Below are 16,484 nucleotides of genomic sequence, written 5' to 3'. Positions count from 1 at the left end.
TCTCCACGACTCCATCATTCTATATCGTCCTTTTTAAGTGGACATGTCTCTTTGTCTCAAAGCTTTGTCTAACTAAATAATATTATTTCCAAGAATGCCCTTTAAATTCGAAGTGTTTTATATAGGTTGATTTCTTGGCATCTTTGATATTTCAAGTACTAATAAGACTGGCTTTTAAGATAGTACGTTTTGCATTATTCGAAGTGTTCTAATAAGACTGGTATTTACTATTTAGATCGAAAATGTAAAATTTAGCTTGTTATATTGAGTGTTCGAAGTATTCTTGTCGTCCTATTAATCTTGTTCACTTTTAATTTTTAAAGTTAAACTTTAATAACTTTGATCATAAATATTTTATTTGTGTTATATAATAGTTGATGAAAGTTATACCAATCAAACACATTTCTAAAACACAATCAGTTTATATAACTTTCATCAAATATTGTAGAACGCAAACAAAAACATTTATGGTCAACATTTGTAAATTTAACTTTGAAATTTTAAATGTGGACAAGTATAGTAATTTTAGAAATTCGCAAACTTATTATGTGATTTTGAATGACAATAATAATACCGTAAAAAGAAATTATAAGGGGTTAAAATGTTATTTTAAAAGTTAAGGGTGCTACTAAAAAATAAATTTTAAAGAACATTGTTTTATCCTGATTAATTTGATTTGATTTTATTAAATGCGAGAGTAAATATGATGTGTCGTATTTTATACCATTTCCCACATGATTTTAGGACCAATTATTCGTAGTTTTATATCTAACTTTCAATGCTTTGAGGTATTGTTGAGTGTTTTCAGGTTAGAAATTGATTATACGGATGAATTGGTTGATTTTAATGATCCATGGAAGAAACGAGAGAAGGATTCGGTTAAAATCAAGTGAAAGATGAAGAAAACGAAATCTGAAGCATGTAACACCCGTTACATATGTAACACCCGTTACGGGTGTCATCACTGTAACGGGTGCATAACTGCCGTGACAAAAAGCGAAGCATGTAACGCCAGGTAGTCATATTAACGACCGTTAGGGTTGTTTCAGAAAATTTCCTTATAACGGGTGTCACACGCAAATTTTGTAACGGGTGTTACACGGGGATTTTGTTTAAATACTCGATTAGTTTTCAGATTGATGGACGAATCTTTGGCATAATTTTCTTAGCTTTCTTATAGTTTCTAGCACTTTGGAGCAAACAAGTCATTAGGGTTTCTTATCTTTTCAGCTTTGGATTGTAATCATTATTAATTGCTACCGGATTCTATGCAATTGATTTGTATAATATAATTTATTCTCTATTTGTTTGTTCTTGTCCTTTTAATATGAGTGACTAATTCTCTTTGCACCTGTTTGGGTAGTAAGCATGTCATATGGTCGATTTAATGTTACTTGTGATTGTTGAACAAGATTTTTATGTTGAAATGTAGATCCACATTTATTTGAGTTTAAATATTGTTTTATGTTTTATATTTATTGATTTGATAATTGTAATTAGAAGTTTGGGAGAAATATATGTCATTGTCAATTGATTTATGAAACGGTTAATCGTCTTTAATTAACCTAAAGTCGTTGGAGTTTAGGAGAAATTAGCGATAAAAATTTTAAACAATTAAACTCATTTTGAGTGTGTAAACGCTTATGATAGAGGAATCTGATTAGGCAAATAAGCAGTTCGGAAGAAAGCTTTTAAGATTAAATCATAAGATGAACTTAGGTTCTTAATGCTTAATTGTTTCAAGTAGAAATTATTTGCGGGAGCAATAATTATATTTCGAGCAGTTAAAATTTCAAGTATAACGGGAGTTCATCTTGATTACCTTTTAAGTCGTTCAACAAATGCAAGTAATATTTAGACCCGATGATTGACATGTGAGCTGATCAAAGTAGGTGTCCTTTTAATTATTATTGTCATAAAAATCATTTTCACTATCGTTTTCGGACGATCCCTGTCCCGGTTACACCGGATTTTTTTCAAATAATGATTCGGGATTACTAATTATTTACTGACTCTTGCAACATGGAAACTCGACCATAAAACTCCCTTTTTATTTGAATTACTTTATTTTTACAATTGCTTACAAAGTCCTTGTCTTCGACCTCGGTTTACCAAGTCAACTATATTGCATACGAACATGTACAGAGCTTGCAAGTGTGTAGTAGCCAGTAGCTAGGTATTTCGTGTTACAAAGTCCTTGTTGACAAGTATCCGCGCGTTGCGGCGGTGAGATGGTAGGGGTGATAGCTATGTTATAGAGTGTGATATGTCATAAAGTGTGATGGGTCATAGGTGTTGATATGCCATAGAGTATTATAGTCAAATGCCTTAGCCGCATGGGCTCCGTTCTCGGATTTAAAAATTTGTCGAAAGTATATCGAATGACATCTCTAATGAAAGAGCATGCAATTTTAAGAACACCCATATAAATTTTATAATTTATCAATGTATGGTTTTTGAGATAAAATTTTTTGAATGAATTGGAGGAATAAATGATTTATGAAAGAGAGAAAAGACATGATTGGTTGAGATTTGGGGAGAGAGAAAAGGTATTATAGTTATTTTAGGTAAATATAAAGTAGATAGGAGAGACATTTTGGGGAAGTAGTTAAAATCAATATTAAAAATTTAAGTTCAATGTTGAAAATGTGGATGATTTTTGCTTTATAATATAATAATGAGAGTAAGTACCCGCATGTTGCAGCGGTGAGATGGTGGGGGTGATAGCTAGGTCATAGAGTGTGATATGTCATAAAATGTGATAGGTTATAGGAGTTGATATGTCATAGAGTATAATAGTCAAATGCCTTAGCCATACGGGCTCCGTACTCAGATTTAAAAATTCGTCAAAAGTATAACGAATGACAATTCTAATGAAAGAGCATGATATTTAAAGAACACCCATATAATTTTTATGATTTATCGATTTATGGTTTTTGAGATAAAAGATTTTGAATAAATTAGAGAAATAAATGATTTATGGAAGAGAAAGAAAAAGAATGATTGATTGAGATTTGATGAGAGAGAAAAAATATTATAGTTATTTATAGTAAATATAAAATAGATATGAGAAATATTTTAGGAAAATACTTAAAATTAATATTAAAAATTTAAATTTAATATTAAAAATATAAAAATTTTTTGCTTTATAATATAAAAATATAGATATAGATTTCTTAATAATCTACTCTCTCTCATTGGCTGTTATTATGAAATTAAAGAGAGAAGATTTAGCTAAGTAGTGGTCGTTTTGATAAAAAGTTACGCATTTACATTTACATTTACATGATAGCGGCGGCAAAAAAAAAAGAGAAAGGATTTTGATGTAAGAAATAGAGGAAACGAATTGACGACGACGACTAAAACCAAGTTAAAAACTGAAAGGAAGGAAGGAAAGGTCCGTGTTGTTGTATTTTTCATTTTTGTTGTTGTGGTATATATTTATTTATTATATATTTATCTGTTGGTGATGATGATGAATTGACGATGATGTTGTTGTGTTAAAATTTGTCGACGTATTTAAAAACTCCCAAATTCCATCCAATCCAATCCAATCCAATCCAATCCAATCCAGTGAGTTATTAGTAGCACCACCATCATCACCTGACCACCGTACGTACTTTTCAATTCAATTAGACTGACTTTATCAATCAATCAAAATATTTTTAATTTGTATATTTCAAATTAAAAGTATTATTATTGATTGATGATGGAGCATCCCACCAGCACAACAACAGAAGATACTGAATCAGCCCAACAGATGATTCTCCGATGGGACCCTTGCTCCTCCTCCGAACTTGGCATGATCTTCGACGGCCACCGCCACGAAATCCATCAATACTTGTCCGCCATCGATCAAATCAGCCACCTCTCCCTGCAGGAGGAGGAGGAGGAGTCAGCTGCTATCTTACCAGACGACGACGACAAGAAGAAGAAGAAGAAAGTCAACAAGAGCAATATCATGAGGATAGCCATGGCTCGTCTTGAAGACGAATTCCGTAACATCCTCATCTCTCAGGTCGACTCCGAACCCCTACTTTCTGACTCCTCCGTCACTTGTTCCTCGTCAACTCCACGAACAAGGACCTCCTCCTCCTCCTCCTTTTTCGGTAATAATAATACGAGTAATAAGGATGAGGAGGAGGAGGGAGAGGAGGAGGAGGAGGAGCTGCTTTCCGAACAAGGCGAAAGCAGCAGTCTGTCCACCTATCGATCCATGAGTAGCATTCGGGAGATAGATCTGATGCCTTGCGATAGTGTTAATGACCTTAGATTGATTGCCCAAAGGATGATCTTCGCTGGCTACTCCAGGGAGTGTGTCCAGGTCTACGCCACCGTACGCAAACCCGCCGTCGATGCCACTTTTAAGAAGCTGGGCGTTGACAAGTTGAGCATCGGCGACATCCAGCGCTTGGAATGGGTGGCTTTGAATGCCAAGATTGGCAAATGGATTCGCGCTGTCAAATTGTCTGTCAGGGTCTTGTTTGCCAGCGAAAAACGACTCTGCCAACAAATCTTTCAAGGCCTCCACTCCTTAGATGATGCCTGCTTTGCTGAAACTGTCAAGGCTCCCGCCGCTCAGCTTTTTAACTTTGCTGAAGCTATTAGTATTAGCAGACGCGCCCCCGAGAAGCTGTTCAAGATCTTGGATTTGCACGACACTTTGATTGATTTACTTCCCGATATTGATGCCGTTTTTCAAGGCAAGTCCTCTGAATCGTTTAGGGTTCAGGCGGCCGAGATAATATCTAGGCTAGCTGAGGCTGCTAGAGGGATGCTTAATGAGTTTGAAAGTGCCGTGCTTAGAGAGCCTTCTAGAGTCCCTGTTCCCGGTGGAACCATTCATCCCTTGACTAGGTATGTCATGAACTACATAACCTTGATTTCCGAATATAAACAAACCTTAGGCGAATTGATCGTGGCTAGGCCCACAACGGGTTCTAGATACCCGGATGATGACACTAGCCCAGATATGGATTTTACTGACCATGAGGAGCAATCCGCGTTAGCCCTCCATTTGATATGGATAACAGTGATACTGCAGTTCAATTTAGAAGGCAAATCCAAGCACTACCGCGACAACTCATTGGCTCATGTGTTTGTTATGAACAATGTTCATTACATTGTTCAAAAGATTAAAGGGTCTCCTGAATTAAGGGAGATGATAGGGGATATCTATTTGAAGAAACTCACTGGGAAATACAGGCAGGCTGCAACGGGCTACCAACGAGCAACCTGGGTAGGGGTGTTGAATTGTTTGAGTAATGAAGGCTTGCATGTTAGTGGAAGCTTCTCATCCGGGGTTTCAAAGACTGCTCTGAGAGAACGATTCAAGTCGTTCAATGCAATGTTCGATGACGTTCACAAAACACAAGCGTTATGGCTGATACCCGATACACGACTTCGTGAAGAGCTACGGATCTCCATATCGGAGCTGCTAATCCCGGCTTATCGGTCATTTCTTGGCAGATACAGAGGTCATATAGAGAGTGGGAGGCACCCTGAAAATTACATCAAGTACTCTGTTGAAGATCTTGAGACCGCAGTCCTGGACTTCTTTGAAGGATGTGTGGTGTCACAGCATTCGAGGAGAAGGTCACAATGATCAGAACTTCAAGTGGCTAGAATATTGTAGGACACCATTCTTTGATTTTTTTTTTTCCTTCTTCTTCTCCGTGTGGGGTGATTTGGTGGTGATTGGTTTTTGGTGACTCAAAAACTCTGGTGATGGAAAAAGTGTGGACGAAAGAGGAAGTCTCCTGATCAGTGCTCCCCTGTAAGCAATGATGTTTCTTTATCTTTTTTCTTCCTACCTTGTTAAGTTAATTGTAGCACTTGTTTGTATGTGAAATTGTGAACTTCTGTACATGTTTTATTCTCTTATAATTACATGAAAGATCACTATTTGTGAGACCAGTAGTGTGAATTAGTTGATCTCTCTTGAATTTGAAAGTATAAGCATCAATGATCTTTCCAACTTAAACAGGCATCATGTTGATCTTAGAATTAGCTCGGGAACCTAGGAGTCACACGATGTTGTTGTTCATGTTGTGTAGTACTGTTGCATAACTTAACGTAGGCGTTTAATTTTTGCATCTTAAAAGAGTTTTGAAACCTCTTGGAAGGGGACTCTACATTTTAGTGCAACTCAGTCTTCTGTATCACACAAGTCAATTTCATATTTATTTAAACAGTGACAAATATGACCAAATAATCTGTCTTAATATAAGCATGAAATTAGATTGTGTATCTTTCAAAATTAGAACTTCTGTGTCCTACAGTTTTTGCTGTTTGTAAAGGGCCTTTGTTATAAATTGTTACTCTACATGACTTTGACCAACTTTGGAGTTAGACATGTTTGACCATTCTCCGTTGAACAACTATTACATTCATTGCAAGTCAAATTAATACTTGGATATTCAATTTTGTTGATGTTTGACACTTTGACCTGTGGTATGCAATGCATATACCGTGAAAATTTCATTTTAGGATATGAAAATCCTATATCATCTTAAAAAACCAAATTTAGTTCGGAGCTATGATTTTATTTTTCTTACAGCCTATAAAATGATTAGTCAGTTTACTAGTTTCGGCCTATGGATAGCAAATATCTAATGTCTTTACGACCTAGCTAAGAGTGTGATGCTTTCATTTCGTTTGTACCACCAATTATCTATGCAAAAAGACCATATTCCGATACTGTAAAAGAAACCTGCATATGTACTAATTTTCTAACTAAATTTTTACAGTAGAAGTGCACTGTTTAGCACGCCCAAAAGTATTGTAATGACAAAACATAACCACATCTGGCTCCATCCAACACTCAGAAAGGTCACACCAAAGTTCTTGAGAAAATGACATGCCCAATTAAAGCATGCCTCTTTTACATAAAAGAAACTTCAAAGAACAACTCGAACAACACACATAAAGTGTTACAATCATTCAAACAAATTAATTTAATCTCTCTTTTTTTTCATAGCTTTAATTACTTGGGAAAACCAAACCATCTTAAAGCTATAATCTAGCAATGGAGCCCAAAGATAAACACAGAAGAGAGAATGGTAGAACATGCCAGAATGGAGGGATGATCCAAGGAGTAAATTCCAAGAATGTGCCTCTTTTTAATCTGTTGGACACAAATGTGCTTGTGTTGAGTTTCTTTTTCCAAACTATGCTTTTGATTTAAAAATAAATACAGAAAATAACTTTTTTTTCTTCTCTTATCTCTCTTCTTCCTAATCCTCTCATTTATCTCTATGCCTTTGTCCTTTCCACTTAAGTATAATTGAAACAGTAAATTAATAATTCTTTAAAAGACACTTTGTATGATTTTTGATCCATTTGATTTGCTAGGAATAAAATATAAGTTGAATTTTAGATAGCATGCTTCAACTTACTCCATAGTTAATCTGAAGGTCTACCTCGATCTGATGCTGCTGATAGCAATGGTGTATGGTTATGACTCATATATATATATGCATGTATACGTCTAATGGTAATCAGTAAATGCCTAATGGTAATTTATTTTCATGAATGACTCATGGTATCTCACATAAATCAGTGGTGAAATGATATTACAGGTTTGATCCATTTCCTTATAAACTAGTGGGTCGATATGAATTGCGTTTACATCAATATTTATAGTGTTAATAAGTTTTGTCAAAAGAAAAATGAGTTAATATCATCCAAAATGTATTCAAATATATTCGGATATATCTAGATTTGTTTCTTATTAGTGTTATATAGTTAATATAGTTATAGTTATTGAAAAAGATATAATAAAAGATTTCAGCGTAATAGTTAACTTACTTTAAATTCAAAACTTAAAATTTCATGCAAGCTGATTAATTAATCTTCTCTAAAAGTATGTTTGTTGTAAGAAAGAGATAGATGAGAGGATTAAGGAAGAAGAGAGATGAGAGAAAAAAGAAAAATATATATAATTTTTTTAATTCAAAAGCATAATTTGAGAATACAAATTCAAAAATAGGCACATTTGTGTCCAACAAATTAAAAAGAGACACATTTTTGGAAATTACTCATGATCCAAGCATTTTGCCAATGCACAATATATATGTGAGTTGATTGAAATATATCTCCAATATAGACTATGAAATGTGAGATAAGTCGTAACATTTATAAACAAACTTAACCATTGCAAAATCACTCGTGTATGAAACGCAAACTATATTACCCCGTTTAGCATATCCAGCCATAGACACAATGATAGCAACAACCAAACCGTGAACACCCCTTTTTTTTAGGATGTTTCTTGCTTTAAATCTGCTTGTTGGATTAATTTGCGAGTCATCTTGGGTTAATATATATACTAACCGGGGTACAAATTGTTATCCTCTTACCAATCGTTCATGGTTATCAATTAGTATGATTTGTGATGTTAAGTATCTTTGATTTGAACAACCTTTTAAGTGGCTTAGTGGTTACCATCCCTTGTCTTTATATTTTTAGTGTTTTTTAATAGCTCCAGGCTTGTTAGTTTTTGTGTTCATGGTTGCATTTTCCCATGGTTCAACAAGTTTGTTGGCTTGTTGCTAAGAGGTTCATGCATTGATCCATGTTTTGTTGGTTGTGTAAAAAAGTTCGTGTTAGTTGCCCCTTGATTTGTTGTATACATTACCTTTGCCTTTTGAAAAACCATACAAAATCTGAAAGTACCCAACAGTATATTATCCATCAGACTCTATTTAAGGAAGGAAAAAGAGAATAATAATAAAGGAAGAGAAGGTTTACTCCGTACTCCCGAATTTCATTTAAAATGAAAGGGGAAAGAAACGAAAAGTAGGTTGCTCCCGAGTTTCATTTGTGGATTGAACGAAAAGAAAGAGGACGGTTAGTATATAGCTTGAACTACTTTCCATCCTTTCTTTCTATAGGTGGGAAGATCAAAAAGAATGATGACTGATTCCAAAAATAAAAACTCACAAACATAACGTAAAGATCCTTCATACACTTCTTACACCACTCTTTTGAACATGGCCATAATTATTGTCCATTACTTGAAGGGGAATTAATCTTTCAAAGAAAACCATAATTTGTTAAATTCCATTTCGCAGTTTAATAGAACCCATTTCATGGTTTTAGTTTAGTTACAGACAAAATGACCAGAAAATAAAGTACATAACCAAAGGAACAGTTTGAGAAAACCTGGAAACTGAATGGCTAGCCGTGACCAAAGGAACAGTTTGTGACAACCCATTTCACGGTTTAGTTGAAAAGAAATGACGACAAAATGCAGCAGTAACTACTCAAACTTTGTAAATATACCACTTAAGCTATCATCCTAAATCAGATGCAGCAGTTACCACCCACACATTGTAGATATACAACCTCAAATATCATGTAAAGCAATTCTGCTTCAGCAGGGTTCATAGCAGCCTGTATATCTGAATTTTAGACCGTATTCCTGCAACCAAATAATAAGGAAATATGCTACTCTCATGGTATGCTAGCACAAAGCCACAAATGCCAACATTATTTGAATATACTACCCTATCACAGCTACCAAAAGACAGAACCATTTAATGCCTTAAGAATGTTACAAAGGAGCTATGCAATTTAAACAGAAACAAACGGATCAAAAGCAGCATCCACCATCCGCGATAATATTTGCGGAAGAAAATGGCATATGACATTAAAAGAGAAAATAACAGAACGAAAATATAGCACAAACAACCCTTACTTAGTCCATATCAAGAAATTCCATCCTTTTTCTCATTGTACCCTTCAGATCCGTTGCCTCCCTCTCCACCTTCTGAGCCTGAACAACATAAACAGGAAGCTTAATGACCACAGATACAATTGCTACACCAAAAAACTGGAGTGAACTCGCATACTGCCCACAAATAATACGTTGGCATAAGATTGTCAAGTTTTGAACATAGCTCTCAAACTAATTTTAATCAAGCATAGTAACCAATCAAACTCTCTTAATTAGGGATTGAACAAAGAACCACACTTGTTTACGTTTAGCATGATAGAAAGAAGATTTCACATGAGGCAGTAGAGATGTTACAGAGTGTTATAAAATCTAATAACAATCTTGATGAATGAGTGATACCACATATAACATAGACTAACTACTGTCTGTCACATCATGAAAATATTTCTGAAAGGAAAAGCAGAGACCACAAAAGCAAGGCAGCCTTAGAACAAAGAAGATATCTTTTTTTAATTAAATTATTGCCAATAAAGCTACACACAATAATAGGGTGATGCAGCCGTTACCCTTTTTATCTCAGCTTCAGAAACACGAGTCATATGAGGGGGAAGTTCCTCCTTCTCCAACTCCTAAACATTTCAAATGAAAATATCATAACAAAAGAGAAAAAACAATGATTCTTTTATCAGAATAATGTTTAGAAACAAAAAAAAGAAATGCATGATGACTTACCAGCTCGCCAATTAAGACAACATTCTCGCCACGAATTACATATAGACCTAATGGAATGTCACAATAAAGATCGCCGACAATTACTCGCTCACATGCACCTTCAAGGACAGCATTGGCTGAATGTGGGCACACAACCATTCTCAATATTCTTACTACCAAAGGAGATAATTTATGTAGACTAAGACTGTTAACTAGTAAGAACTTCCGTACCAAATTGATCAAAAGAACGCAGTATCCCCAATAGCTTCCTACCATCTCGCAGCAATACAAGAAGCTTCTCTGCACATAAAATTAATTTGCTTGAGCTGAAACAGTGTTCTAAAAGGCACTAGGCAGTGCTAGACGCTACTCCTAATGCTAAATTAGTTATGCATGAATTAGTCAGATGATTAGAAAATTGAAACAAGCGATCGAGTTTTAGCAAATGACATATAATGGGTACAATATTAGATTTGCAAATTTGCTTCTACAATTAAATGATATAGTAGTTCACAAAAGAACTTTCTTAAACTATGTTAGTTCTATACAAAATTAAGTGACATGAAACACCAATTAAATGCGACAACCAAGACGATATCTTATTTGATTGCAATTTACCACTCTAATCTATAATCAAAGGCCACACATTCATTGTTGCAGATAATTACTATACTACTCCGTATATACATAAAGTTCTTATTTGCTACCAAAGTGCTCCATGACACGATTTATACATATCTACACTTTTCCATATATTGTACTCTTGATATTAAAGGAGTACAAGGGAGTACACACGGAAATTCTATCAAAGTAAAGCAGATCACATAAGAAAATGAAATAAGAAAAAGCAGGAGAGACCATAGAGGTTTGATTGCAATGCAGGAGGTCTTCATGGTGGCCAGACAACACACTTTATGATAACAATTTTTCTTTAAAAAAAAAAAAAATTTGCATGCCAAGGGTAGCAAGCTTTTTATGTTTTTTTGGACCTAAGTCACTTAAAAAAAACACAAAGGCTTTTGTAAAATTTCACTACTTTACGATTATTGTTCTCCAATGACAGTGTTTCAAATCCGGGACAGTTTGAATTACCACTCAATCGGGGCTTACCACCAACATCTAAATGGATCATCAATCCATTTTTAGAAAAATCAATTTCAAATAAAACAACAGACAACTTATAACCTGGGATAGAGTTTCACTGGAAAACGGAAGAAACTAAATTTCAAATTCTAGATTTGTACACATGGAGGCCATTAAGAATTCATGTGTCCTATACCAACGGCCAATTACATATTTCTAACAACTCAAAAGAGTAACACTACAACATGGGGATGTAACAGTCAAAGAAAAGCTATAAATTCAAACTTTTCGATTTGTAGAAGTCAATGAAAACTGACGTACTTCGACACACTTAAAAATAGCAACACAAAGGCAAGTTATGTTGAAAATGTGGATACTTTTTTAACTGGAATTCAGACTAATCATTTTTCATAGAATCAATCAAGTCATATATTATTATAACAACAAACAAACAAACTAAACTGTAATTCTACAAGTTACTGAATGTCCGCAAGCAATACAGTGGCGAAGTCAATTCAAGAAAGTAACCATATTTTCGGAAATATACGAGCTAAAATTACTGCTAAACAAATTAGTAAAAAAAAAAAAAGAGGAGACACTTACTGTCAAGATAGCTGGCAAGAGAAGTAGAAAGATATATATCTTCAGGTCCCGCCCACGACATTGAGATTTCGGTATATAAGAAAAAAATATATATCACCGAAATTTATTTATTTGTAAAATTTTGCAACGGGAAAACCACAGTTCGATTTCCCTGTTTCCGACGAAAAAGCCCTAAATCAAATATCCCCACTCTGAATCTTACACACTTTCGATTTTGTAAAAATTATATATATATAGATAATATCAAGATCAAGAAAAAAAAAAAGAAAGAAAGAGTGGTTATTCTTCCAGATCTGTAATTATTAATTTGATTAATTAAACCCTATCTATCTATCTATCTATCTATCCCCAGCCAAATCTGGTGGGTTGGGTTGGGTTGGGTTGGGGTGGGTCGGTGCGTTTTCAAGAGGAGTGTGACTTTTGGAAGTTATTATTTTTGTTTAAACCCCCAAACTGGATGGATGATAATGATTCCAACTACTTCGGTCCTTACAGATATTCACCCATTCTAAATTCACCCCCACTTTTTATGTGTTTCAACTGGTTCAATATGTTTCACCCCTTTTTCACATATGATTACGTATTTTGTCTCGTGTAATATACGAGTACTATTGACATAATACACACATTAAATAAACTGAATATATAATTTAAATATAATTAGTATTTTTAGTTTTTCATAATTATTAATAAACAAATTATTAAAAGCAACATGGTTTAGATAAGTGGTAAACACTTTCAGAGGTTATGGGTTCAATCCTCATCCTATGTAAAAGTTGGAGGGTCTTTTTTCTACCATTTAAGTAGAATATATATATATATATATAGGTTCCAATGATTATTTAACGCATTAGTAATTACTCTATAACTTATACTATTTATTATTTTTGTCCAAAGTAGATATTTTTTTTTTAAAGTTTGTTTCGATTCAGACGTGCTGGAGACAATTTTAACCAGCGATTTGCTACACCACCAACCCACTCCTCATGAAAAATACCTTAAGATGAAAAACTCAAGACTCGAATCCGAGACCTTAGAAAATTCTCACCTTCGGGACCGTCCAAAGTAAATGAAAAGTCAAATTTATTTCACTTAAACTAGGGCACCTTAAATGTGAGAGTCGCCCTAATATACATTTGATGATAATAATGGCTAGCTAGCCACTGTATTTGATAAAATCCTTGACATATATCTCAATCTAAAAATATACTACTGTATTAAATCATAAAATTGGAGAATTCTTTGCTGTCACTAGAGCCACTTTTTTTCACCTCTTTCTCTTCATTACATTTCCTATTTACAAGCTAGTTTTTAACAATAATGATCGGGAATTTGTTTTGCACGCTCTTTAGGTCCCCCCCTGAATTTGTTATACCAACACCTAAGAAAATTATAAGGCTAAATTATATTTTCCAAAAATTAAATTAACCTAAAACTATTCCTAGGCCTACAACATTGATCTAATATATAACACATGCAACAAATTGCAAGAAATTAAAAGTAGCAAGTTAAAAAATATATATTAATAATTAAATAAAAAAAATTATAGAAGGACAAACAAGGCTGGCTTCAAGTATAGATGTCCCCTGCCTGGTTTACAAATTAAGAAATCGTAGATTCCATTGCTCGATCTCGACCAAGCAGCAATATATATTAAACATATACGGAGTACAATATATATCATCAAATCGATCATCACGTACTTCTTAATCGATCCTCTGGCATGCGGCCGGGGCTAATCATCAGCCTAATTAATATCTCTCTAGATCTTCCCCTCCTCTTCTTAATTATTCATCGATCATGCTAGCTAGCTCGATCATATCTCTAAAACAATATCTGAAAATTTAAATACGAAAGTATATATAATTAATTAATTAAGCAAGCGTGCATGCATAATGAGCAATAATTAATATTGATTTATCTCTATATTTATTGGAAAAATTCAATCATATAGAAATATTGACTAGCTAGCTAGCTAGTATTAAATAACTTACACTCAGAATCTGTTTTGACCCATTTAGAGGACCCATCATCATGATCTTTATTATCAGCATCTTGGTCAACAATTTCTTCTACTGTGGCTAAACCCTTCATCTTGACCGATTGCGGCTGCCGGTTCTGATCAATTAATAATTTCCTCCTATAGTAGCTAGCAGATGATGATGTTGATGCTCGAGTAGTAGAATTCTGATGATCATGAGGACCCTGCATCTTATTCTTTAGCATTGCCCTCAGTAACTGCAGCATACATAATTAATTATCAATGAAGAACTAATTAAAAGCATGCATGCATGCATGTATGAATATGTACGTTAATTAGTAGTAATTAAGTACGTACCCTCTCCATTCTTGATTGGGGAAGTCGATCATGGAGGCTAGGCATTGGTGGTAAACCGCTGCTGCACACAAACATTTTCTTCAAGAGGAAAGAGATACTACTAGTAGCAGCAGCTGATGATGGCGATCTTTTCCCCCCAATTACTACTGCTTTCTTCTTCTTCTTCTTATTATTATTATTGTTATTGTCCGCTACTAGTACACTACAATAATTACTAGTAGTAGTAATATCTTTGCTGCACCTTATTCCTAGAATGACTTTCATGATTTCGTCTTTGTCGTAGTCTGGATTCATAAGTACTCTACGATCAACCTCCAAGCTTGATGGACAATTAAGAAATCTGTCCAAAGGGAGATCGTCGACAGCTGCTGCTTGTTGTTTCTTATAATTATAATTATAATTAGCAGGCAGCGGTTTCTTGGATAAGAGTTTTGTCAACCCTTTCTGTACTTTTCCGATCTCTTCAGGTGTGAATTCGGATAATAGATCTGGAGAAAACGATGATGTTGTTGTATGCGTATCTGCTTGTTGCTGGAATAATATTTCTCCATTTTCTGATGCAGCATTATTATTGTTTCCAAAAGTTCCTATCGTGAGGAGCCCATGATGATAAGGCCAATCCTTGTTATTATTATTCATCAACTCATGATCTTCTTCTTTCGGAGGTTCTTCCTTCTTCTTCTTCTTCATCTTTTCTGCGTCATATATTCATTAATTAAGCTAGGCTTGTGATGATCGATCGAGTCCTTCTAAATCATTTTGTATGGATGAGTACATACAGACACCGCCAGCCAATATATAACTACCTCCGCCGGCCGTCCCATTTTAAGCGTCGTATTTTGACTTTCAAAGTTTTTTTCTTTAAACTTTGACCATAATTATTTTTATATAACACTTGATATAACATATATGAATGAATTGAGTTTTAAATGTATTTTTCAATGTTTCATCGATATTTACTATAAAATACATTAAAAAAAAATATCTATATATGGTCAAAATTAAAAGACAGAGGTAAGAAACAAACATCATATATATATATATATATATTAAAAGTTGGATATATAGACGACAGAAGTAAACATATACTGTATTAGGTAATAATAACATACGAGAAGCCGATGTGATTGTATTGGAGTTTTTATGTCCTTGTCCACGTGCTTTACTTTGCATCGACCAGTTGAAGAACTAGGTACGTACATCCAAACATCAATATCACAATAACTTTTTTACTTCCAGCTGGCCGGCTAGCTAGCTACCAAACATGTATATGCATATGTAAACTGTAAAAAGCTAGAATAATGACTATATATATATATATATAGTGCTTACCTTCATTTTGGAGGGTGATATTATATATATATAGAGGGAAACAGGCCGGTGGTGGTAGAGTCGTGATGCGCCGGTGTAGTTGGTTGTGTGGATAAATTGATCTTGATCGATCGAGATGAGGGAGGGGAATGGAAGCAGATCCTAGAAACCGGCCAATGAGAGCTTGGGTACTTGGAATTAATAGATCAAAGGAAAGAAATAACATAGCCTTATATTTATATATATATATATATATATATGAGCAATAGTACCCGCACAATACGGCGGTGAGATGCATGGTGGGGTGATATATCATAAGAGGTGATAAGTCATAGAATGTGATAGCCAAATGCAGAGATGGAGCCAGAAAATTTTTCGTGAGGGGGCAATTTTAAAAGTTATTTGTCATACTTATAAGAGTCGTATTTGAGAATGTAAAAAACCTTAACCCTCAAAAGAATTCCATTCTCGCACCGGGTGTAACACTCATATTTTAAAATGCAAGTTTCTTTTGAAAAAAAAGGTCGCACGCGTCGGACGAGGTCTTGTTGAATGAAATTAAACATATTCTATCATAATGCAAAAAGTCAAAAATATATCTAATATTTAATAAATAGCTTGTGTATACATCTTTCCTACATGACTATATATTATCATTGTTATAATTAGTTGTTCGTAATAAATATATATAATAATTGGAAAGAAAATATTTTTTTCACAAACGGCGTACTACACATTTACGTAATCAAACAAAGAAAA

At 34.2% G+C, this 16,484-nt stretch overlaps 3 protein-coding genes and 1 long non-coding RNA gene across 5 annotated transcripts; 2 read left to right on the top strand and 2 right to left on the bottom strand.

Moving 5' to 3' along the window:
* Window positions 1–3,215: 3,215 nt before the first annotated feature.
* Window positions 3,216–7,215, top strand: LOC122589181. Its single transcript, XR_006322236.1, has 2 exons — window positions 3,216–3,397; window positions 6,980–7,215. It is a non-coding gene; the product is annotated as an uncharacterized LOC122589181 (long non-coding RNA).
* LOC122589180 (exocyst complex component EXO70A1-like) lies at window positions 3,439–5,916 on the top strand. Its single transcript, XM_043761431.1, has one exon. It carries the CDS (start codon window positions 3,707–3,709, stop codon window positions 5,603–5,605), a length of 1,899 nt encoding a protein of 632 aa, XP_043617366.1. The 5' UTR covers window positions 3,439–3,706; the 3' UTR covers window positions 5,606–5,916.
* Window positions 7,216–9,034: 1,819 nt separating the features above from the next.
* LOC122588620 (sm-like protein LSM1B) lies at window positions 9,035–12,461 on the bottom strand. Of its 2 annotated transcripts, XM_043760775.1 has the most exons (6): window positions 12,077–12,461; window positions 10,622–10,690; window positions 10,412–10,527; window positions 10,246–10,308; window positions 9,701–9,778; window positions 9,035–9,424 (listed from the first exon to the last, which is right to left on the bottom strand). In XM_043760775.1, the coding sequence occupies exons 1-5, from the start codon at window positions 12,135–12,137 to the stop codon at window positions 9,701–9,703; spliced, it is 387 nt and encodes a 128-aa protein (XP_043616710.1). In that variant the 5' UTR covers window positions 12,138–12,461; the 3' UTR covers window positions 9,035–9,424. The 2 variants fall into 2 exon arrangements, with proteins under 2 accessions (XP_043616710.1, XP_043616709.1); XM_043760774.1 differs by lacking the exon at window positions 9,035–9,424 and having other exon boundaries at window positions 9,521–9,778; window positions 12,077–12,458.
* A 1,109-nt stretch (window positions 12,462–13,570) lies between these two features.
* On the bottom strand, window positions 13,571–15,681 carry LOC122589806 (protein DEEPER ROOTING 1-like). The gene is made up of 4 exons (XM_043762127.1): window positions 15,527–15,681; window positions 14,415–15,109; window positions 14,071–14,314; window positions 13,571–13,912 (listed from the first exon to the last, which is right to left on the bottom strand). Exons 1-4 carry the CDS (start codon window positions 15,585–15,587, stop codon window positions 13,893–13,895), a joined length of 1,020 nt encoding a protein of 339 aa, XP_043618062.1. The 5' UTR covers window positions 15,588–15,681; the 3' UTR covers window positions 13,571–13,892.
* Between the last annotated feature and the right edge of the window lie 803 nt (window positions 15,682–16,484).

The sequence above is a fragment of the Erigeron canadensis genome, chromosome 2 (genome assembly GCF_010389155.1).
Source record: "Erigeron canadensis isolate Cc75 chromosome 2, C_canadensis_v1, whole genome shotgun sequence".
Taxonomy (NCBI): Eukaryota; Viridiplantae; Streptophyta; class Magnoliopsida; order Asterales; family Asteraceae; genus Erigeron; species Erigeron canadensis.
The sequence above is the reverse complement of the archived record's forward strand: the minus strand, read 5'-3'. Positions and strand labels throughout refer to the sequence as shown.